The 24750-nt window shown below is 51.0% G+C and overlaps 1 protein-coding gene across 11 annotated transcripts in view; it reads right to left on the reverse strand.

Annotated features, from left to right (window-relative positions):
* Nucleotides 1-24750, reverse strand: part of MSI2 (musashi RNA binding protein 2) — a 197812-nt gene that overhangs the window by 5356 nt on the left and 167706 nt on the right. The window contains exons 11-15 of one of the 11 annotated variants that reach the window (XR_010030231.1): nt 20405-20467; nt 19045-19071; nt 16706-16797; nt 3514-3668; nt 1554-1631 (exon numbers count right to left, since the gene is read on the reverse strand). Coding sequence is in view for 9 of the 11 variants with exons in the window: in XM_063173856.1 (XP_063029926.1) it covers nt 1590-1631; nt 3514-3722; nt 20360-20467 (359 nt within the window). In the remaining 2 variants the exon portion in view is untranslated. The other 10 variants (XR_010030230.1, XM_063173862.1, XM_063173858.1 and 7 more) reach the window with 10 other exon arrangements.

The following is a 24750-nucleotide window of genomic DNA, read 5'->3' on the forward strand; positions in this document are numbered from 1 at the left end:
CCAGGACAGGATGGTCTCTGGGGACCCCCAGAGCTGTGCTGGGTGAGCTCCCAGCACATCCTGCAGGGATGTGGGGCTGCTCCCTGCCCCGGCAGCTCAGCCAAATCCCCAAATCCTGCCCCGGGGACGCAGGAGCAGCCACTGCCACAAGCGCTTCAAACCCAGGGCTCCTCGAGGAATTAATAATAAGGCTCATTTCCTCCTCTCCAAATCTGTTTTAATTAGTAATGAGCAACATTAAAAGCACTTTGTTTTTAAAGTCGTTAATGGTTTGAGTCCCGGCCTGGCCAGTGAGTGATGGCTGCAGTGATGGGCTGTGTGAGCGAGGAGTGATTACAGCCCATCAGGCTGGCAGGGCTGTGCGTTATTAGCCTGAGTGATGATGTTCTGCCCAGGCTCCAGCTGGCCTCGGGTACCACCTCACTATTCCAGGGGCTGACGTGAAGGATTCTGACAAATTGATCTGAGAACGGGCCCTGCTACGTGCAAGTAATAGCTGGGATTAAGCAAGAGTGCTTATGGCACTTTTTTCTTTCCCATAAAAAACACTCCTTGGTGGAGCAAATCAATTGACAGAACAATTTCAGGTAATCTTGGGGGTGTGTGTGGAGATGGAGAGTAAATAGAAACCCCCTTTATCCACTAGTATTTAGGTATAAATCTATTTTTATGTAATTTAAAGTCTCCGAATGTTTTCCACAGTTCCCAGCCCCCTGACTAACTTTAATTCTAATTTCATAGACTGATTTTTGAACGTAAATGATGTGACATTGATCATGTAACACCGGGCAAGAGGCAGGGAAATAAAATGTGACACATCCACTCCATCTGCCTGCCTGGGCTCAGAGCTCTGGGGGCAGACCCATGCCATTTAATTGGGATAACTTCTGCTTCTCATTGCATTTTCTAATCTATTCCATTCCGAGTGTTAAGAATATTTGTTTGCAAAGATGAATATGCCAAAGGCCAAATAATAATAAAAAATAAAAATTAAACATTTAATTAACTGGAGCTTAGTTCAAAGGGTAGGAAACTGGCAGCGATCCAGGGCTGCGGTGCTCAGGTAATGCCTTTAATTTAATTTGCTCAGGTTTAATTTTTTTTTAATCTTGATAATTGCTCTATGGTTACAAGTTACAATGTTATCTTTTAGCTGTAATATTTGGTACAGCACTTAATTAAGAATGATGGTTTCTCAGTAATAAAGCAGTGGGGCTCAGCTATTTTTAAAGCAGTGGGCTGGGAGCAGATCTCTGATCCCACTGGGATTCTGGCTGCTGGCACGGGGGGTGATTCCCCACAGCCTCCTGGGTTTTCTGCCTCTTCAAATTATTGCACGAAGCATCACAAAGATGAAAAAGTGACTTTTGGTTTAGCTTTGGATCTGTCTTCCAGTTTCCAGCCCGTGAGGTTGATTTGAGTAACACAAATCACAGAAAGGAATGATTAAAGGCCAAGGAAAGACGAAATGAAGATAAAAAATTGTTCACTTAAAGTAAATATAGGGGAGATGGTAGTTCAGCACAAAGTACAAATGGGATATACTGTAATACCTCCAAGTGAGATGGCAACCAACCATGTGTAACGTTTCAATGGTATCCATTTGTAAAAGCCGTTGCAATCAAAGGTCCCTAAAATTGTACAATTGTTAAGTTCATCAGTGCTCTATACACAGGAACAGCTGATTATTAATTTTTGCCAAGAAATTATCAAAGGACTTGAAAGACTGTGTTGCCAGCATGAATAGGGATTTCCAAGAGCTGTTCTGGTCACCAGGTGTGCTCAGTCCTATGGTCACCTTTCCAAGACCATCATCTTCTCATTCCCCCAGGTGCAAAAATAAGCTTTGGGGTTCTCCCTTCTTTATTTTTAAACCAGGGTTAGTAAATGGAGAGTGTTAAATAAATATATACGTAATAAAAGCTAGGGGATTCTTTGCAGTTATTGGGGGAATTAAAAGGCTACCAATCTGCAAGTCAATTATAAAATGGTTCTTTGGGAAGTGTTAGTGCAGACAAATCTGGATACCCAGGCTTGGACCTGGCGTCTTTTCACTTGAAAAATCGAGATGTTGCAGAGACAAAAGTGCCCAAATTTTCAAGCACAAACAGGTTTTTAGGTGAAAAATGGAAATAAGAGGTGTTGTAAGTGGTGAGAGGTGGCACTTTGAACTGATGTAGCTCCTTGCAGAGCAGTAATATTCCATGTTTGTGCTAGAATTGATCCACAGGGATTGTCAGGCCTGTGGTGTGACCACGGGAGGGGCAGGCCGGGGATGGGAATTGAGCACACGGGCACAAAGCCAGGCAGAAGGTTTGTTTGTCCTTTTGGCAATAAAAATAGCAGTTCCAGGAGCTTTGTCTGCACCACACTCCTGCTCCCCCATCCAATTCCATCAGGGAGGGAAGCTCTCCTCTGGGTTTGAGGGCCCTTCGGGGGAGCCTCTGCACCTCCTCCCTGTGCAGGAGACAAACCAGCTCCTGGCCGTGCTCCCAAGGGCAGGAGCCTCCCCTGCAGCCCGTGCCGGGGTGCCACGGGGCAGCCCAGCCCCATTCATGCTCACACACAGGTGACACAGCCACGTGCAGCCTTGTTAAGCCAATCTCTGCCCTCATTAGTGCAATCACAGCCCCACGTTAGGAGGCACCTCCCGGGACCCCCCGGCCCAGCCCAGCCCCTCGCTGCCAACCTGCGGCTCTCAGGGGCTGCAGTGACCCCAGGAATGGCTGGGAGTGACCCCAAACATCAGCAAACAGGGGAAGAGGAGCAGGACATGCCCTGTCCCACCAGCCAAATTAACGAGCTGATTTTGCTCATTAGTGGGAGCAGGGACTGTTGCTGTGCCTGCCAAAGGGTGCAGCAGCCAGGAGGGGTAGCTGGGCTGATGTAAAGCCCGTGGGGACAAGCAGGGATTTAAATCCCGTATTTATTAAATATTTCTCTCTGAGACAGGTCATGTCTGGCTGCAGACGGCTCCAAAGGAGTGTTTGCACCAGGAGATGTTCAGGTTGGATATTAGGACAAAATTTCTTCAGTGCAAGAGTGATTAATCTTAAAATTTCTTCAGTGTAAGAGTGATTAATCACTGGAATGGGCTGCCCAGGGTGGTGGAGGAGCCCCCATCCCTGGAAACATTACAACTTTCACAAAGTTGTGGAGTTTTGTTTTATCTCTGCAAAACATTCGGCTGTCACTGGCGCAATGCCAGCGCCCCCATGGAAGGATATTCTCCTTAAAATGGCAATTAGTGATAATAACGATAAATTGGTGATACAATGGCAATTGGGTCTCAAGGGCTGATTGGACCCGGAGGTTTCCCCCTTGCCAGTCCCAGCTGGAACGCCCTGACAGACAATCAGCGATTCCTCCAGCTGGAATGCCCCACGGTCGGGCACGGCTCGCAGGTTGCGGCAGCGAGGAGCCCCCTGGCCACGGGGTCCCCAGCACCCCCAAACCCCCATCCCCACGCAGCCCCCCCAGACGCCCCCCAGGCCCCGCTCCCGGGGTACTTACGGCGATGCCGTGGCCGAAGCCCGAGCCTGGCTGCGGGCTGGCGGCGCTTATGTAGTTGCCCACGGCGGAGTCCTGGCTGGCCGTGCCGTAGAGATCCGCCACGGGCCCGGGGCTGTTGGCGCCGGGGAAGCCGCCGGGCCGCGCCGGGGTGGAGCCTGCCGGGGAAGCGGGTGCGCCAAAATTCGGTTGAGCACTGTAGCTATTCAAGACTGGTGTGCAGAGAATAAAGCTGGGTATGAGGCCAGACGCCGGGCATGCACCGGAATTACAAAGCCAAACACCAGAATAAACAGCCTAGGCCCAATTCTAACACTTAACCAAGGCCATGCGAGAGGAGAGCGAGTACTGGAGAAGAGTCAGCCCGGACTACTACGAAGCTTAGAGCTCCAAAAATATATATATGGATATATATAAAAAAAAAAAAAAAAAAAAAAAAAGAACGATCATTCAACACACTACTGCAACCAGAGACTGGAGGTGCTCATTTTCACCAAATTATCACAAAATATAATAGGTATTTTTCAACATCTGACTTGATGCTCATGCAGTAGTAACAAGTTCTCTAGGTCTGGGCACGCCGAGACAGCATTCACATCCCATGCAAACTACAAAGGAACTAGTTTGAGACTACACATTGTGGTAATATTGATATTAAAATGTTGACAGCAAATAACTTGAATCACGTCTAGGTAAATCGTTTTTTGGATCCATTCAATACTTTTGGAAAAAACCCGCCCTTTTAGATCAGTAAGCTGTAGAAATAGTTCAGTAGTTAATTTTTTTTTTTCTTTAAATGATATGGAATGGAACAGTTTGGATTTTTCTCTTTTAGATATGACCAAGGAGAGTGTTGTTTTATTTAGGTTTTTTTCTTTTTTCCTTTTGATTTGGAGAGCGAAGACCTACCTTCGTCTCCAAAACCATGCTAGGGACATCAACCAAAATTAAACAAATAAATAAAGATCAAAAGCAAAAAAAGAATTCCAGAGGGTGGATGACAACTCACCTCCTAATGTGGAAGTAAAAGAAAATTTAATTTTTTTCCTCCCTTATTTTTTTTTTTTTTTTGAGAAAGAAAAACAATGTAAATAAGAATGATACTGAAGAAGAAATTTAGATATTAAAGCATGTTAGATGATCAGGCTTCTGGCATTTCTCACGGCTGCTCTTGGATGTAGAATTTATGAGGAAGAAGTTTCAATGGGAAAGAAAAGTCAGCGGACTGGGAGGAGCTGGATGGAGATGGGAAGCTGGAGCTACACCTGGGTGGTTCCTGCAAGGTCCCTGGGGCACAGGGAGCCTGCTCTGCCCACCCCACCGTGTCCCCAGTGTGTCCCCAGTGTGTCCCCACCATGGGCAGTGCCAGGACACGATGGCCAGCGGGGCTGGATGTGGCCCAACAGCACAGCCTGCCCAAACCCCCTGGGCACCGACCCCATCCCCTCCATCCCACCTTCCAGGCTGCCCCGAGGCCACTTCAGCCTCTTCCTCTGGCTGCACCTTGCCAGGATGCCCGCTCAGCACCAGGGTGGGTTATGGAGCCCGCTGGCCTGCAGTGCCTGTGCCCAGCTCAGAGCTGCAGCACTGACCACAGGGCTCTCACCAAGGGCTGCGGTGGGCACAGGCTGCACCTCGGCTGCCCTGGCCCCCTCCCCTGCACCAGGGACCCCGAATGGCTGAGCTGGGCAGGAGCAGCACACCTGGCGGCTCTGTGGGGACAGGGAAGGCAGCTCTGCACCAGAAATGATTCACCACAGCTCTGCACTGGTAACAGGGGAGGGTAAGTAGGACATCTAAGCTAGCAAGTTCAAAGAAATAAGGCATGAGAGAGTAAACAGATTTTGGACTTTGCTGGCAAACAAAGAGCCTTTTTTTATTATTAAAGATTAAATGTCAAGATAACATTTGGCCTTCTCACTCGTGAAGAAAAATATCCAGCTGAGATGTTCCAAAGCCCTTTATTACTACAAGCCAGCACTTTTCCCCCCTTTTCTTCCCTTTGGTTCAATAAAATGGATGTGAATTTTCCTGCCAAGTCACACAGAAAACCCAGTTGGCTGCTCCGAGTGACAGCAGGACCTGGCACGGCCAGGGGCATCCTGTTAGTAAAATACTCCTGCAAATGCCACAGCAACCTCCAGAACAACCACCTGAGGAACCAGAGACTCTCTCTGTGCCCCCACAGCCCACATCCCACCCTGGCCACTCTCATGTGCATCCCTCAAGACTGGAGGCAAGGCTTTCACACCTGCAGGGAGAGCTGGCACTGGGTTGGTTACTCAGGTGGGGAATGAAACGGCAATTTTTCATCTGCTGACCAGGGGTTCAGCACTGCACACTGCTCACAGGAGGGAGAAGGGGCACACCAAAGGCTGCTCCAGCCTGGGAAGGGCTGTGTGGAGGCTGGGATGCCCTGGCACCTCTCCATGTGGTGCCTGAAAAACTCCACAGAAAAAGCTGGAGGCTTTTCCAGAGCCAACACTTCACTCCAGCCCCTACAAATGAAACAGAAAGCTCCCATAATTAGCAGGAGGCTCAGAGAGCTGCATTTAAATGATTTCTCAACCATGGTTAGTTGCTAAGTGTTTGTCTTCCTCCAGGAGCTCAGGTGAGCTCACCTGGAGCCAGAGGCACCTTCACCATCACTGCAGCAAAGGGACCTGAAGCACCTCCCCAGCAGGCAGATCCTGATGTGTTCTGGCAAGAACCACCTGGAAACAAGTTTGTTTTACACAAACCTGGAGCACCCTGACACTGACAGGAAGAAGGAAAAATGCCTGCAATCCTCCTCACTCCAGATACTGCACCACTAAGAAAAGTTAACGCTGTTTGGAAACCTATGACAAAGCTCCTGAGGCTGGAGGTTGTCGGGAGTTGTCCAAGGCTGCTGTGAACTGTGGGAACTGCAGAGCACTGACATTAACTCCTTGCAGGCTGGGAGGAATTGGAGCCTTTCCCTCGGCCCCTAACAGCCCATGGGGAGAACAGGAACTGGGGCAGATGTTTGGGAGGCTGCTGCTGCAGAGCTGCCAGGGGACTGTGCTGTCCACGCAGGGAGGGAACGCTGACTGTGACCTGATGCCAGGAGCAGAGCAAAGCCTGGTCCCCAGAGCCGTGGCTGAGCTGACCAGGACTCCCCTGACTCTGGATCCCCCAGACTCACTCAGCAGTGACTGGGGGCTGCCAGGGCCATCAATTGCCAGCACTCAGCATATCCTGGCATCAAGGGACTCATCCCAGGTGCCATTTCCCAACCGAGGGCACAGAAAGCCATCCTGCAGCACGCAACCTCACAGCTCTGAGACTGTGCCTGAGCACCTGCAGCTCAAAGGCTTCCTCTATGCAAAACTCACAATCCCAGGCGTCCCCAGGAAGCCCTGTGATAGATCAAGGTCAGCAGAGACGTGGAAAAGATTAGATGTGCTTGTAAGTCACAGCCAACCACCTTTTATCTCCAGCCCCAGCCATCCTCCATCCCCTGGACTACAGAAGCTCCTTCCTGTGCTGATGGAGATCAAGGGCCAGCAGCCAGCAGCTCTGGCAGGGATGGAACAGGGCAGGATAATGCCTTGCTTGCTCCACTTTGAATCTGCTGTGGCTTCTCTTGCAGAGAAGATTCCGAGCCTGTGAATTTTGATCAGCAGCTGAAGCCTGAGGGACAGGGAGCCTCAGGCCCACTCTGCCCAGTGTCACAGCACTGAAAAGCACTGAGGGAATGTGGGATGGGACACAGATTGATATGAAACATGTGGGTTCATAAAGCAGCCCCAGCAGGTGTTTCCAATGGCAATATTGGTGCTGGTGGAGTTGGGAGCTGCTGTGCAGGGCTGGCACAGCAAGAGCTGGACCTGTTCAGGCAGTGAGGCTTTATCTCAGCCCATCCTTCAGCAGAGCCTTTATCCCCATTTAACATGCACGTGGGATGCTCCTCCACCTCCAGCCAAGTGCTTTGTGACAGGGAGCCAGGAGCTGGGAGCCAGAGCAGCCTGGCACTGGGCTGAGGCAGGGCAGGAGGCAGGGATGGTGTCTGGAGCCTGTTCCTGCACACTGCCACGCTCACACCGACATGCTCACACCTTCAGCTGGGCTCAGCCACAGAGGTCACTGCTGGGAGATAAACTCTCCCTCCAGGAACTCCTGAGACATCTCTAAGTCTGGATTCCTGCTGGAATTTGCTAACAAGGACCCCAAGGCTGCTGGGCCTGGGCAAAGCACGACAAGCTGGATGCTGGAACCCCCCCCAAATAAACCCAGCCATGATGGAATCCCACCAAAATAAACCCAACTGAACCATAGAGATGAAGGGGAAGAGGAAAGGAAAAGGAGAAGAGACGTGAGGATTTAGACATCACTGTCCTACAAGGGGAACTCACACGGTACTGGGATGACAGTCAGGCCTTTAGGGACCAGTAAATGGCACCTGATGACAAAAATCCCTCCTAGGCACCACTGAAATATGCTGTATTGCAAAGGAAACAAAGCAGGGGCAGTCTGGACAGGGCACTGAGACAGACACTGCATGGGGATCACTGTGCCCTGCACACAGCCCACATGGAGCCTTGGTGACACCCTTCCCTCTCCTACAGCACCAAAACCCAGAGGCTTAAACACCTCTGCAGGGACTCATAACAAATATGAGTATTTTAAATTAAAAAAAAAAAATCCAGGTGAGGAACAGTGCAGAATGTGTGTCTGCCTTCCCTGCCACAATGGTCAGGTGAGGAAATCCTCATGATGGAAAGAAACCACTACAATTCCCTGAGGCAGGATATTCCTTGTCCCTGGGCAGCCATGCACGGGGGTGAGCAGCTCTGCAGGGATGGGGGAGCTTGGCAGTGTGGGGTTAACATTCACTGATTTTAGAAATATTTTCCAACATAAAAGATTCTATGATTCTCATCAGAAATTCATTTTTCACCTCCTGTCAAGCATACCCTACAACCAGAGTTGGACATCTCCAGCCCTTTTCTCCTCCAAGACCCTCCTTGTTCCTGCCTTGTCCCACTGCCCTCAGGGTGCATTCCTGCACAAACAGGTTTCTTCACAACTTGTTGATCCAGAGCTATAATTTCTGGATGACTCTCTCATCTGCCATAAACAGCCACGCACAATTTGGCAGGCATTTCCACCATCAATGTTTATGATAATAACTAAACGTGCTTGAAAGCAGCAGGAAATTTTCAATATAACTATCATTAAGACAAAATGCTTTAAATCAAAGCCATTACCCACCACCAAGACTCAAAGCTCACAAGATTAGTCTGTTTTTCTATCTTTATGAAAAATTCATAGAACATGCTGCAAACATCATCTTCCAGCTCGAAGGAGTAAATGATATAATGACACTGGATGCTGCTGGCAGGGATGGGAGCAGGCAGGGCACAGGGGCACGGGGACAGGGGGCTGCCCCACAGCCTGGTGGCATTTCATGACAAAGTTTGAGCAGCCTGGCGTAGTGGAAGGTGTTCCTGCCCACGACACGGGGCTGGTCTTTAAGGTCCCTTTGCTCCAGCCCCTCCAAATGAAACAGAAAGCTCCCATAATTAGCAGGAGGCTCAGAAAGCTGCATTTAAATGATTTGCTCAGCCATGGTTAGTTGCTAAGTGTTTGTCTTCCTCCAGGAGCTCAGGTGAGCTCACCTGGAGCCAGAGGCACCTTTACCACCCCGCTCTAGGATTCTATAAATTTATGAATTTGAGTCACTGGGGTCCATTTACTGCTGGATTTTTAGAGAAGAGTGCCACAGAAGGAGCATCACCTGTCCCCAAGCATTCCAGCCTGCTGTGCTGCCCCTGCAGGCACCCAGGCACAGAGGACACAGAGCAGAACCACAGCCAGTGGCAGGGGACAGTCCCCCTTCCCTGGGGACCCGAGTGTCCCTGGGGAGAGCACTGCTGGCCACGCTGTGGCACGCATGACTAACAGAGCAGCACTCCCCGCGTGACGCTGATACCTTAAATAACCAGCACAACTCAGCACCGCATGCACATCTTACATCATTAGTGCTCACAGCCTTATAAATATAATTAGCAGCGCTGCACCCATGTTACAGATCGCTTGGCCAAAGCTAATTCTTTGTGCAGTCAGGGCTGAAGTTAATGGGAGTTTGTACCTTGCTTTTCAGAGCTGCTAACAACCAGAATGTCATTTACCCGGGACTGGATGTACAAATTAACGCCAGTCTGAAATAAGACATTGGTGCTCCTGGTTCTCAGTGGCCTATTCAGGCTGCAGGAGTGCACTGGCACAGCACTGAGAAATAAAAGCTGATATTCAGGCTCTTTTTTTCTATACCAATCACCTCAGAGAGCTCCAAACCCCTTCCTTTGTGGTCAGGTTGAGCCATGGAAGCATCTCTTCCTTGTGCCTGAGCTTTTGCAGAGCGTGGGTTCTGTGGGGGCAGCGTGTGGCACACCTCGAACTCGGATCAATGCTCCAGCTCACAGACGTCTCAGAAATAATGAGCTGGAAACACACAGATATTCTGGAGAATAACAAGGTACAAACAGCTCCCAACTCGCTGGAAGCCAAAGTGGGAGACAAACCAGAAAAACAAATAAGGGCGGCGTCACCACGAGAGCTGCCATGTTGTACATCTCTCATGGGGACCTGCATCCCTCTGCTCCTGCTCTCCCAAGCACACTTGAAAAGCAAACTCTCTCTCTAAGAACCCCGTGGCAGACACGGCTCCTGTGCAAGTGGGAAGAGCTGCAGATGACAGCTGGCTCAGTCCTGCCCGGAAAATCAAAGGCGAGAGCTGTGCCTCCCCTGTCACCCCGGCACGCTCCGTAATGCGGAGCAGCCAGGCTGTCCCGGGTTATCCCTGCCCTGCAGGGAAAAGGGAAAATACAACAACTGTCGGGCTCATCAGCAAAATAAGTGGTGATGAGGCTGAGACACACCGAGATCTGCCCTAACAAGGTACTATTTGTACGTTATTTTCTAGCTGCAGTCACACTTTCAAAGGTTGTTCTGCGGCTGCAGCCCCTTCGGAAATGGCTTCACACATCAAAATATCGCAGGGTAATGACAGCAAGCAGTGGGTGGTGAGCTGGCAATTACGGCTGGAAGTGAGTGGGAACCAGGAGGGAGGGCTGAGTGCTGCCCACCTTCCTGAGCTGGGCACAATGGGGTGATAATGGCACCTGGGATCTTGAGGAAACTGCTCCTGCTGCAGCCTCAGTGTCCTCCCACCACGCTGCTCCTCCAGCCCAGCACGACACAAACCAACTGCTCAACTACCTGAGATGAGCCCCGAGCAAGAGCTGGGCAGCTTCCACAAGCTTGGGCAAGATAAAAATCCACCTGTTTTGTGCAGGTGTTCCACAAACCCACTGCAGCAAGTGAGCTCCTGCTTCTCCTAAGTACTGCACTTAACACATCCAAGGCATCCACCACATCTGGAAGCTGCTGATGTGCACCAACCTGCAGAAGGCACAAAATTCAGCGTGTTCGAGCCCAGCTGCTCCAATTCCTGCAGGACAAATAGCTGCACTTTGCAGCTCAGCTGTAACTTTTTGCCAACGGTCAATATTTATTGCCTAATCCCATTTTCCATAGCGCGTGTGAGTGGTGTCACTCGCGCGGGGCCGAGTGCGACACGAGGCCACACAAAGCTTGGCTTGTAGGAGCTGCAGCCAGGGAGCCAGCTCTTGTCACAGCCTCACAAAAGGATTTCCTCTCCAGCGGCTCATCTTTAATCATTATAAAAGCACAGAAGTTTAATCCATTTTTGATGTAAGCGCTAATAGCTTTGTGTCCTTGAAGTTCAAAGTGGTCTTCGTGCATGTCGCTAATTAGCCGAGCAAGCAGCCATTCAGCTTCCTCTCATGTTTCTAATTAGATCCTTAACAACAAACAAATGTCGACCTTACAAAGGCTCTGCTACGATTCCCTCCATTAGTTAAACAGTTTGGGAGGGATGCGGCTCTGTGCACCCACAGCCCCCCCAGCAGAGGATTCAGGGCTCTGGGCCGGGGTATTGGCCCTTTGGAGAGGTCCTGCCTTCCTGACGGTGTTTTCCAGGGATGATGCAGGGAGCAGGTGACCACTCATCAGCCCCTGCCCTGGTCCCAGCTCCGTGCTGCTCCACTGTCCCTCCCTGCAGGCACGGGATGCTCACCAGCTCAGCCGGACCTCGCAAATAAACCAAGGAGGCAGATAAATGCTGTCCTGTCAAGTCAATATCCCAACTGGTTCCTGCCAATTTAACTGGTTTTACAGCTAATTTAAAATGTGATGTAATTAATGTTTACATACCTCACAGAATGACAGAATGGTTTGGATGAGACCTTAAAGCCCATCCAGTACCATGGGCAGGGACACCTTCCACTGTCCCAGGGTGCTCCAAGCCCTGTCCAGCCTGGCCTGGGCACTGCCAGGGATCCAGGGGCAGCCACAGCCTCTCTGGCTGCCCTGCGCTCCTAGAAGGGCCTCCCCACCCTCCTAGAGAAGAATTTCATCCAAATATCCAGGCTAAGGGCACTGCCATCTTTTTACTTCACATCAAACGCCTGGGACTGCTCTTTGCACTCTTTTCTGTCGATCTGTGTTTGTCACATGCCGCGCCAGAGTCATTTCAGCAGCACCCCGCCTGTCCTTGCCTGTGCTCAGGTTTCTGGGCAAGTTTCTTGCTCCAGCCCTGGCATTTGTCCAGGGGGATGAATGAGGATCTGTCAGCACCAGGAGCTGCTGCTGGGTTCCTGCCGGGTTCCTTGGCGGCTGCGGGCGCTCGCTGTGTCACAGGCGCCGACCCCAGCGCTGCTCCCGCTGCCTGTGCCTGCACACCAAGCCTTAACACTTATTACCACCCATCCAACTGGCAAATAAGAGCTAAAGCTCAATGCTGGGATATCACAGACCCCTCTGTAACCACTTTTCCATTTAAAATGAAGGAAGAGCTGAGCCAGGTGATGCCGGCGCCTTCACCTCGCGCCGAGGAGGAGCAGGAGAGCTGCTGTTAATTCTACCATGGGCAACCACGTCTGCATTAATTGTTTACCACAGCCCGGACAGGTCTTTTATTAATATTAATGAGTAAGAGGGAACAAAAGGCCCCTTTATTTTTAGCCTACTCTAATTGCGTAGTAATTACTCATCTACAAAACAAATGAGCCGAACTCCATTGCCATAGCAACAGCAACTCCGGCCTCCCACTGTACCACATTAACTGGCTATCACTCCTGTAATTTGAAATTGAAGCCTTTTGTACAATAACAGACAATACAGGAGGAAAATTAAACCAAAAACGGGTCTTTGTTTTGCTGCATAATTCAAGTCATAGTAGCAGGAGGGCCTTGCCTGGGGGCACCTTTCCACTGCTGATCCCACGGGCTGAGGGGATGCTCAGGATCACAGGGGGGTTATTCAGGTAACAGAAGAGGCATCCAGCCTGCAGACCCCCAGTCCTGTGCAGCCATCCCTCCTGAGGGAGGGTCTGCACCAGGCAAGCTGCTGCCCAGCACACGGTGCCTGGGGGAGAGCTGGTGGCACCAGCCTCACTGCGGGCAGCTGACACCCAGTCAGGGTCAGGGCACAGAGTTCTGAGCTCTTTTAACCATCAGGAAATGCTCACAAAGGCCCAAGCTGCGTGAGTTTACTATTTTTAAGCAGCTCAGGTTTATATACCTGCAGATCCATTTTGCACTGTCTGGCAACTCCTAACCCACCGCGCTTCTCGAGCTCGCACAGAGCCAGATGCACACCAACATCTGCTGCAAGGAAAAACTACTCTGCTCCTCTGGCAGCCTTGTATTTCAGATAGGAGAGAGGGAGAAAAGACACCACTGTAATTACGTATTTACTTTTAAAGCATTTGGGGAGAGAATCAGCATGAAAATACTGACAGTAGTGTGTCAGTCCAACGCGCGCTGCCTCACAGTTAGCAGTTGTTCCACTAATGGGTAACAGCCTGCAAGTGCTGCTGGAGAGGCAAGTTACCCTCAGCCCTGGCAGCATTTTACCTGTTCAGGGATTAAAATGCACGGGACACCATCCTGTGCTGGAAGATCTCATGCCCTGGAGAGCACGTGCTGAAACCCCACTTCAAGCTCTGCAACAACTTGTCTGCATCTTGCAGGGAACAAAGTCTAATTACAACTGCCAACAGCTCTGTCCCCCAGCTTCCGCTGGGAGAAAGGGAATCAGACATGGATAATTGGCTGTGGCAGGGCTTTGGAGGGTACCAAAGTGGTTCCAACCCCCTGCATGTGCAGGGATGCCTTCTACCATCCAGGCTGCTCCAGCTCCTGGTCACTTCCAGGGATGGGGCAGCCACAGCCTCTCTGAACAACCTGTGCCTCCCCACCCTCGCAGAGAAGAATTTCTCTCTAAATAAAACAGCATGATGAGCATTCTGAGGAGCATTTTCCCGTGGAAAATAATTCTCCTGATGGAAAAGACTATTAAAAAGTTACTGGCTAAATTTGCTACAGATTAACTTCAACTGCACTTCAGAGGTGGTCACTAATTGCACTGGAGATGATTTATCAAGCGCACAAGACTTTCTATTACAAAATTATTGATTAAAGCTGATGTATTTTAACCTCAATAGACTTCAGCCCAGTGCCCTGTCAAACACTGGCTGCTGTGGCCAAGGTCGAGCAGCAGCAGCACCAAATTGTTTTGTATCTACTGAATTTTCTCCCTGGCACTGCAGCAAGAAGCTCAGTCCCCCATGGATTAAAAAAGATCCAAAAGCAGCATCCTACAGTAAAACAAGACCCAGGGTTTCTTCTGCCTGGAGCCTGCTCTGAAAAGGACCTGTGGGATTCCCATGCTGGAGCAGCACAACACTTCTGAGCCAAACAGAAAAGATGCCTCTTTCATTATTATTATTTTTTAAATTGGGGTAGCAGACAGACAAGTAACTGTAGGGCTCCCAGTATGTCAGAAACAAGGCCAGAACCACCCATGGGAACGTGGAGTGGCTCCTCCAGAGCACATTCACCACCTGGGGCTGCTGCGTGCCGAGCCTGCTGATGGGATTTCCGTTCAAACCAGGATGATTTCCCTTGCTCCCACCTCTCCCCAAAGCCCCCAGTGTGGGGGCCCTGCCTGGCCACCCGCCGTGCTCCCCAGCAGGGGCTGCTCTGCCAGGGAGATAAGCAAAGGATAAAATCCAATGCAGCCATTAATTTCCCAGAGCATCACCCGCCAGGCTCTGTCAGACAATTACTGGCGTTCCAGTGGAGTGAGAAATTCCAGCCCCTGCTGCTCCCAAGTGGTCCACTTGTTAGGTTGTGGCTTTTGAGATTACATAGCCTGGATTAAACTTTATGTACTTTAATAGAGGAAAATAAAGAAGGGAGAACAATTCCACCAGAGCCACCGTGCCACAAGGGAGTCCTCCCAGCAGGCAGCAGAAATCCCAAACTGGTTCATGGCTGGATCTTTGAAATGCTCCTCCTGACATCTCCATGAGCCCATGGCAGCTCCTCTCCCCCTGCACACACAGCCCAACCACTGTCCCCATTTTATGGCCATAATTTGATAAATTATGAGTAGATCAGATTTTGGAGCACCTTCCTTAGGTGTCAGACAAGGTTTCCTCGACCCCATGAAATTTATCGCTCTGCTGAGTTTTAGGCACACTCCTGACTTCATCAGGTGCTGGGGTGCAATGAACAATGGGCTCCCCATTTCCCTGGAAAACTGAGATACAAAGGGAACCTCATCCCTGCCTTGGCACACGGGTGTTCAGCTCCCTGGCAGCACCAGGGCCAGCTCAGCTCACCTTGCACCGTGTCAGCCCCAGCACTTGTTTGCTTGATTTACTCCATGTTCTATTAGAGGTAAGGAGCAGATACAAATCCTTAATTACACTGGAAAGCCCATTCTGGATATTTTATTTCCTTTGAAAGCCCTTGCTGCCTAAAGGGCATTAATGAGTGTGTGGCTCTGCCCAGCAGAGCAGGGAGAGGCTCCCACCCAGCACAGCTGGCTTTGGGGATGGCCAGGGCGTGGGGCGGAGGAGAGGGGTGACCACACCAGAGAGGAGCTTTTCTGCTCCCATCAGGGTGTTTTCTGACAAGCAGCAAACTAAACAACAAATAAAGCAAAGCCTAATTCGGGATCTCAATTACCATCTGTTGGATTTACTGACTGCAGCGCCGTCTCTGCGTTTTCCAAGTTTAGCACAGAAACCCAGGCAGGAGAAGCAAAGCCACTGCTGGCTCGTGGCACAGAGGATGAACTTGCCTCGAACTCCTCATGCTGATATTTATGAAATGTTAAATCTTCATTTAAAAATGTTCCCTTAAGCTGGGTGACATGGCAATGAGTACGACCCATCACTAGCTCGGCATCTCTGTTGCATAATAAGATTTAAGGTTTATGACCTACAAACAATCGCTTGGTGGCTCAGGACAGGCTGCAGGGAGCCGCCTCACACACGGAATTATTGGATTCCCAAATGGAGTGATTTGCGTGTGGCACATCTGGTCTACGACCGCCAACGAATGAGTCTATGGGCTAATATGGACGAGTAACAGGCTGATGGAGAAACCATGATTGTAAAATGATTTGAAAAATATCTCGGGTTCTTTTGGATACAAAATAAAAATAAGAGAATACAGTTATAGTCAGTGTTTCAGCTCCTAGGGGAGTTAATTTGAATTTAAAAAAAAGGTCAGTTTTACTATCAGCATAAGAGCATGTGCGGGTTCTTGTACAGAGGGTATAGGTTGCCTACAGCCGGCTTCAATTTAAACTTCCAGATAATGGGATTTAACGAATAGGGCTCTATGGATCCAAGCCATCAGCAGCTCTCTGCTGTGTTATCCCTACGCTTTCAATCAGACCAAGGCTCTGCTTTTATCTGCCACGCTCGTTCGCGTTGATGGTGCCTATAATATCAACTCGACAATGCATGTTCTACAACTACATCTACTGCTACCAGTACGACTACTACAGTGCATGCATTTAGTTCAGTCCCACAGATACATACACTCTAAGAACAGGCAAGGGGAGATGTGAAATGTTTTACGGGACAACAGGTGTTTTGTTTTTTAAGTAAGGGAAATTAATAAAAAACATCAAAAGAAAGAAAGTGTACAAAAAAATAGAGACATTTCTCAAGAGTTGATATGAGTCGTTTCTTGAACCGTTTCGTCCGAACAAGCAAAAAACATGCAACCAGCTGCTACTAACAAGAAGCTGGACACTGAGAGAGGATTAATAGGTGTGGACAAACCTTCCCGCTGAGAGCGCTCAGAAGAGTGTTTGAGAGGAGGTGTGCACGTCCGAGTGTAAGAGAGGCCGGAAAGTTTGCCTCAGAGACACCCTCTCTCACAGCAGCCCCAACCAAGCAAGAGAGAAAACAACAAAACATAACTGCTCACACTCACCATCAAGGTCAGTAGCTCACGTTATGAGATTTGTTATAGCTGGCAAGTATAAAGTCCAGTAAGGGGTTGTTGGGGCGCAGGGCTCAAAGGCAGCACTGGCAAGCCGGGACTGGGGCCCAAAATCCAGATGTGCCAGGGGTAGGGGTGGGAAGCAGCCCCGGGTGCCGTGGCACTGCGCTGTCCCGCTGCGCCGAGTGCCACCAGCTGGCTCGGTGCCACAGCCTGCCCGAGGGAGCTGGGACAGGGCTGCACTCCTGTGGCCTTAGGGGTTTTGTCTCCAGTCCTCAGGGAGGAACAGCTGGTGGCAACAGGTTGGGAACTGGAAAAATCTCAGGCTTGTCAATGAACCAAAGAGGAAGGAACGAAAACCCTCTCCTGCCAAATTTTCCTCGTCTCGCTCTCCTGCCAGATGAACCCCTCCCATGTCAAATGCAAGAGGAAAATGTGCCCCCCCCATGACTGTATTTCAAAAAAAGCATTTACACGACAAAAATGTTTTACACGTAAAATGTCAGGTGGATTCAAAAGAAACGTGACACTGATAGTGAAGTTGTCTAGGAGGAGTTTGCAGCATTCAGACTTTTAACTTTGCTCGTTTTCCGTGGCTCAGGTCCCAATTCATTAAAAAAATACAAGAATGGGTGAGGTTGTCAAAACCAGCGGAGGGATTCGGCAGCACAGCCCCACCCGGAGCGAATGGATGTGGCCAGAGCTGTGTCTGCTGGAAGGACCTCAGCTGTCCCCTCATCACTGGGATGTCAAACGGGGACGTGATTGATGCCGAGCAGCACGGCCGCGCTCACCTGCCGGCACGCGAGCAGCCACGAGGGACGGGAATTTATGGTGGCACTGAGCACGGGCACAGGGACACGGCCCCTTCTGCTGGCTCTAGGACAGACCTGCCGTGGCACAGAAGAACCTGTTTATCTAGCAAGGCCAGCTGGTGACACGCTGCCATAGAAAAAGAAGGGGTGAGGGCAGGGAGGAGGCCCCGAGCAGGCTCCCTGCTGACTCAGCAAACATGCAGGTGTCCCAAGAGGAGGAATGTCACCCCAGGGACAAAGCAAGGTGGTCAGTGCCCAGCGGCTTGGAGTGAGAGGGCTGCAGCTTCCTGGGGAGAACAAGACACGCACTGAAGGTGGATGCTCTCTGAGGGTGCTCAGTCTCCGTGCTGGCACTGATGCCAGGAAGGCGGGGAAGAGCCGGTGGGACGGGGCCAGAGAGCTGCTGAAGAGGCAGCAGGGATGGGGACATTGATGGCATGGACTGTCATCAATACCTTCCAGGAACCTCCTGGCCAGTGCTTGCTCTGTGCTGTGCTCCAGCAGCGCTGGGCAGAGCTCTCCCAGTGAGCTGGGGGTGGTGGGACGTGCCTGCCCGGGTGTTTGCCAGCTCTTTCCCATTTCCTGGCAGAAAGGGGTCAGTTAGGGCCAGCCGTGCTGTGCTCTGTGCTTTGGACCAGGCACACGTGAAGGAGGGCTGTGCGAATTTGTGAAGGGAAAATAAAAACCCAACCGAAAAGGAAAGAAGGAAAAAACCCCAGCCATTTTTCTTGTAATGAATCGGGCCCGTACACTGCAGCGCAAGATCGATCGGACTCCACTGCTCCTGGATACAATTCACTACCATTGCTGATGGAGTGGCAAACCCAGGATGTCCCTTCCAAAACCAGCTCTGGATGGAGATGACTCTACAGAAACCCCCCGTTCCCAGACCAGGCTTGGTGCAGATGTGAGCGGGGCCGGTGACAAACCCACCTTCCTCCTTGAGACCTCAGGGCTGGGGCGGGACGGGGGCTCTTTGGATTCAGTTTTGGGGGTTTTGCCAGTTTTGTGCATGCAGGCAATTTTGAGGCTTGAAAAGACATTTCCAAACACCATACTGCTCTTTAAACTTGCCAGAAAGGGTGTTGTTAATTTAGGGTTAGATTTAGTTTCGTATTGCAAGTTCAAATCAAAAAACAAAAAAACTGAAAAAACAAATCAGGAAACCCAACAAAAGAGAAACCAAAAAACACTCAAATTAAAGACAAATGATTTTCAGGCACAGAATTGATCAATGCTCAGTTCAGTTGTAAATGGGCACCAAAAGCACTCCGATTAAAAAAAAAAAAAAAAATAATAATAATCAGGGAAGCAACGTTAATCCAGCCAAACCCTCTGTGCCTTGCTAAGGGGCAACTCACCAGGTCTGTTTGCACGTAAAACAAAACCTGAAGGGCAAAACATGAGGAAGAGGCAGAAACAATGAGGTCTGTTTTCCTGGAAGCATATGCAAAAGCAATCTTGGGATTTGTTTGGGTTTGGGGCATTTTTTTTTCCCTCTTTGGGTTTGTTTTTGCCGCTCCGTGCCGGGGCAGTAGGAGAAGCTGGGAATGGGGGATCCCCACAACCAGGCTGGCAAGTCACCCCTTAGGCGCTCTCTACATGCCACAGGATGGAACTGGTACAGAGAGTCCTTTGTAGCCTGCAAGCAGTGCCAGTTTGCATGGAACGGAGTTCTCCTGGTGTCTTTCTCTGCCCTCACGGCCCCAGGCTCTCGCCGAGCCAGGCCTGGGCCTGCGCCCACCTCTGCGCCCTCACGCACTCGGGGCTTTTCGGGAGCGCCTGCCTCCTTAACCTGGCACTGCCCGAAGAGCCACGAGCGCCCAGCTCAGCCCCGAGTGAGCTGGGAGGCGCTGCCAGCCCCGTGTTCCCTGGGGACACGCTGGCACAGGGGACACGGGGCTGGCAGCGGCTCTGTCCCACAGCGGCTCCATCGCGGCCTGCTGCGGGAGCCCGCGGCTCACTGAGGGCTGCTCTGAACTCTGCCACCTGAGCCAAGCGCTGATTCACTTCTTTACAAAATTTAAACCTAAGGCAGCAACGGCAATTGGCAACCATTTATTTCTTTGTTTCCCTTAAGGGGAAAAAAAAAGTAGAGTTTTCAGAAGGACAGAAGAAAAGCTTTGTGGTTCCTCATGGAAGCAGTGGGGTGGGAGCAGGCAGGGATGGTGACCTGTCAGCTGTGTGCTGGTGACAATGGCACCAATGATGCCAGCCCGAGATGCCCCGTGCTGGCCATGGTGGAGGAGGTGACAGCGGCCCTGGGCACGGCGGGAGCACCCAGAGCTGCTGCCACCACTTCAACCCAACACCAGCTTCCTGTGAGAAACCAAAACTTTTTTTCTGAAAAGACAAATTGATCTTTTTTGGGGTGTCTTTTAGAGCCTTGAATTTAAACCCAACAAATAAAGAAACCAACGCAATAAAGGAATAAAGAAAGAAACAAATTGGAATATCTACCCTGGTTTTGGCAGTTCTCATGCCCATCTCCTGCAGGTGCTTCAGCCCCCATGGCCTCTGCTTGTAGTTTGGCTTTGGATTGGGATTGATTACTTATTTTTTCTCTAATTTTTTTTCATTTTGATTGATTGTTTTCAGGTCCCCAGGATAAGTGTGAGGAAAATCAGAGAAATGATGGAGAGCTGCAGCCACACAGAATACCGACAGAGCTTTTACCTGACCCTGCACTCTGAGGGTTTGCTCTTCCACGGGCCCCCCTACCTGATCCTCTTGCTGCTGCCACGGCTGCCGCTGCTACTGGTCCGTAAGCCGCTGCTGGGAAACCTGGCCGTGGAGAAAAGGAGAAGGGTAAAGACACAGGCCAGTGGGCACCACGAGTCCCTGAGGGCACCTGGAGCTGCCAGCCTGGCTCTCCGTGCCACCTGGGCACAGCCCAGCCCTGGCCAGTGCCCGCTGCTGCACAAATCCCCTGGGCACAGGAGCAATGGCCATGGCACAGCCTGGAGCCAAGGAGGACAGGCTGGAGGCACAGCCTGCAGCTCTCAGCTCGTGCCTCCATGCTCCTGCAGGAACAGGGTCAGCCCGCTCCACACACAACCAGGGAATTCTCCTCCAGGCTTATTTGCAGGTGATAACGTGCTGGTCTACAGACAAAGCAGGAATGGGACAGATGAGGAGGTCCTCATGTCAAGATCACAAATTTGCTGGGATTAAGCAGAAAAAATTCAATGGAATGTAGTTTAAGAAAGAAAGAAAGAAGAAAAGAAGGAAAGAAGTAAAGAAAGAAAGAAGGAAAGAAGAAGTAAAGAAGGAAAGGAAGGAAAAAGCTCTTGAGAGCAAACCAGCCGCAGATCAAGGAGCTCTATGACATCCCCCCTGCTCCAGGGAACTGAGCCCTCGCAGAGGAATGGAATGCTGCCAGCAAGATTTACTTAATTAACATTCAAAAGATCCGCCAGAGATTGTAACTTTCAATATATGTATTTTAAGAGGGCAATGGCAAAGTCCAGGCAATGAGCAAGAACCCTAAACCCCAAGGTCAGTGATGCCAGGGAGGTTCCTGGTCCCTGGGGGCTCCAACTGCCCCTGCCAACCGACAGGACAAGCCTGGGGTGGGCACCACAATGGAACCTGGTCCTTGGGTGGGCACCAGGACCATGATCACAGCTGCTTTGCAAGGCTGAGGAACCACAGGAGAGCAACTGAGGCACTGAGAAAGAGAAGAGAGAGAGCCCAGCACACTACAGCCCACTACCTCCAGCACTATGGCTCAGCTACAGCTCAGCTACCAGGCCAAGGAGCAGAGCACTAGGCTAGAATAACTTGAAGCTACTTAAAACATCAATCAAAAAAAGACATACTTGCATTTAAATATGGTAATAGGGCTGCTGGGGGGAAAAAAACATAGCACAGGTAAATGTATGCAGAGCATCCCCAGGGTGGTGCTCCTCAGAGAGCAGCACTGCACAGCCAGCCTGGCCCTCTGGTGAAGCTGGAAACTGCTACAGCCTGTGTGGAGTGGGATGTGGGGGAAGCACATCCATGCTGGGGGATGCTGTAACCAGGGCTGAACCTGAGTGCTAAACTCCCTCTCACTGGATGGAGCCATCAGCCCTGGCTGGGTCCCCCCACACATGACTAGGGCTGGAGTGGGAGGACTTTGGTGTTAGGAGTAAAACCACCCTCCAAAGAGCAAGGAAAGCGTGTGCAGGACAAGGGCTGAGGCTCTGGGGCTTCATTTCCATGCAGAGCCATGTCTGGGCCAAGCTCTGGCCCTCCCACTGCGCTCAGAGCTGGCACTGTCCCCTGTCCCTCCCTGCCCACCATGGCCCAAGAGCAGTGCCCTCAGCGTTCCCATGGCACCTCCACCACCAGCTGGCCACCCACAGATCTCTCATTTGGAGGCTCCAGGGGCTCCCTAAACCATCCATAGGAGCTGTGGATTTTCCATGGAATAAAATGCCTCTGCCAAAACCAATCAAATACCCTTCAAATCACCAAGCATCCCCTGAGAACAGCACAAAAAACAGGGCTGGAAAGTTTGTTTCTTTTGTTCAGCTGCCAGGGACACTCAGGATCTATTTGAAATGCAGGACAAAAAGTTTTGCCATGCAAAAGAAGAGTGAAATAACAAGGGTGGAGGAGGCGCTCCACGGAAAGAGCCCGAACAAAGGCTCCCTTATTGCATTCCAGTGGACAGATGTGTGAAAAATAAATCCCTGCGCCCCTGCAGAAAGCTTTTATCCCAGTTCTGAGATAAAAGCATCCCTGAGACACGGCACTCCAAACAGCTGCAGTGTGAGCGCTGCTCTCCGTGCGGGAGCGCCGCAGGCAGGCGAGCAGGGGATGGAAACTGGGATTGATTGTCAGGATTGGCCAAACCCTCACCGACACACTCACAGGATGGCTCCAGCTCTGGAGGATCCCCCATCAATCCAGCCCTCTGAAAGCAATCGATGCCCTGCTAAAATGCCCTTTGCCAGGCACCATGTCCACGGGCTGGCTCAGCTGGGAGCAGCTCCCCTGTCCCTGCTGCTGAGCCACTAATGCTGTGTGACCTCCACCACTGTGCCAGCACTGTGCCAGCTCACTGTGCCCTCTCTGTGCCACCTCAGCAGAGATGGGCAGCTGACACCACCCTGCTCTGCCCGACAGGGATCCCAGCAAGGAGAATTTGTGGCCAGCAGAGAGAGAGAACAGCCCCAGTGGCCCTCAGCAATGCCTGGGAAGGGCAGACATCTCCAGGAGACAGCAATGGCATTGGGGATGCTGCTGTGGGGCACCCCCAGGAGCACAGAGGTTTCTGGGGTGCCAGCAGCCCCTTTGCTCCCAGTTCATTTTAACCAGCAGCTCGGAGCTGACTGGGTGCCAGCAATGGGTGCCTGGACCAGAGTGCCTCGAAGCCAAGGGGAGCACGGATGGCAGCACCCCTGGGTCCCAGCCTGGACAATCAGGAGCATGGCCAGCACCAGCCCCACTCCCTCTGAGCCTTCTCAAGTCACCTGGAAAATCACAAGGGTGGAGGGAGAGCTCAGCTCATTCCCAGTGTTTGTTTAAAGCCCCGATTCCTGCTCAAATGACCCCTATGCTTTGTGTGCCCACAGCTGCCCAGAGGAAACAAAGCCCAGAGCCATTGCAAAGCCAGCAGTGTCCACTTTAAGCACTGCAATTAGAAGGTATTTTACAATAAACGCTTTGCTCTGGGCTCACACACTGTCCAGGAAAGCCCTGAGGATTCACAGCAATTTCATGCTCTCTCATTGCTCAGAATGAGCCAAAACCAGCGTTCCAAGTGCAATTCTTCACAGATAAATTTTCCTGCTTCCTGCATCAATAGTTTCACTTTAAACAGTGAAGCAGTGAGGGAAGATGGACAGATCTGGGTTAAGTTCTTTGCCCTGAGCTCCCAGACTCAGTCCATGGCTTCTGTTGTCTCTCCAAGGTGAGTTTGGGAGAAGGAGGATCCCAGGATGGCACAGCCCTGAGCAGCACTTGGGGCTGGAGCACACACACAGTGCCCTGCTCTGGGCACTGCAGTGGGAGCCCAGGATTTAGCAGATTTCCAGGGGCTTTGTGAACAAATCTGGCAAGCACAATGCTGCCTGAGCAGGGCAGTGTTCACACAGGCTTTAGGGACTCACAGATCTCTGCCCTGCTCCATCTCCCGCTCTGGTGGGACCATTCCTTCTTCAATCACTGAGTTCTCCTGCCCTCCAGCCTGGGCTTGGCCACAAAGGAATAACCCAAGAACCATCTGCACCCCTTCCTGCAGCTCTGGCTCTAAGGGAAATCACTGACTCCTGCCCTCACCAGCCTTTGCAGACCCCAAATAGCTTACATCCTCAAAGCACACACAACCCTATCCTTGACAACCAGTCAGACAACAGGAATCAACCCCAAAAAAAGGACACATCACAAAATTAGTCCTTACATCAAAAAATGTAATGCAAAGAATTTCTTCTAAAATGGCCAAAGCACTTGGGCACCTGAGGTTGCATGTTCAGACTTCAGCAATGAGCAAAGGGATTTAAAACAAGGAAATGGAAGCTGAGATGCCGAAATCACCACCTGGCTTCAGAAAATAGCCCAAAACATGGAACAGACACAGAGAATTAAATAAAAGCCACCATGAAGCTGCACCTAAGCAGCAACCCCATTGCTCTGTGCTCATGGGGAGTTTGAAGTGCTCACACACGAGCACCAGTCTGGTCTGTGCTGGGTCTTTTGGGGGTCCCTGTGCTGAGGGCATCGAGCCCAGAGGTTCCTTCACCCCCCAGCACTTCACTCCTTACACCCCTGGTGCTCCCCAGTGGCTGACCTGAACCCCAGCCCTGCAGGAGGGGCACTGGATCTCCATGGAGAGAAGTGCAAAGGCTGGAACATGAATTCCTGTGTAGGCTGAGTGGGGAGAGGAGCTGGGGGGCTGATCCCCCCTTTTCACACAGAGTTCCCAGGGGCTGATCCCCCCTTTTCAAGCCCAGTTCCCAGGGGCTGATCCCCCCTTTTCACACAGAGTTCCCAGCAGCTTTGATCAGCCCGAGAAGCTGCACCAGGCTCACAGCTGTCATTTCAGATGGGTTCTCACTTGCATTATTCTTTCCATTAGG

This window comes from Melospiza melodia, chromosome 21 (assembly GCF_035770615.1).
Source record: "Melospiza melodia melodia isolate bMelMel2 chromosome 21, bMelMel2.pri, whole genome shotgun sequence".
NCBI classification, from domain to species: Eukaryota; Metazoa; Chordata; class Aves; order Passeriformes; family Passerellidae; genus Melospiza; species Melospiza melodia.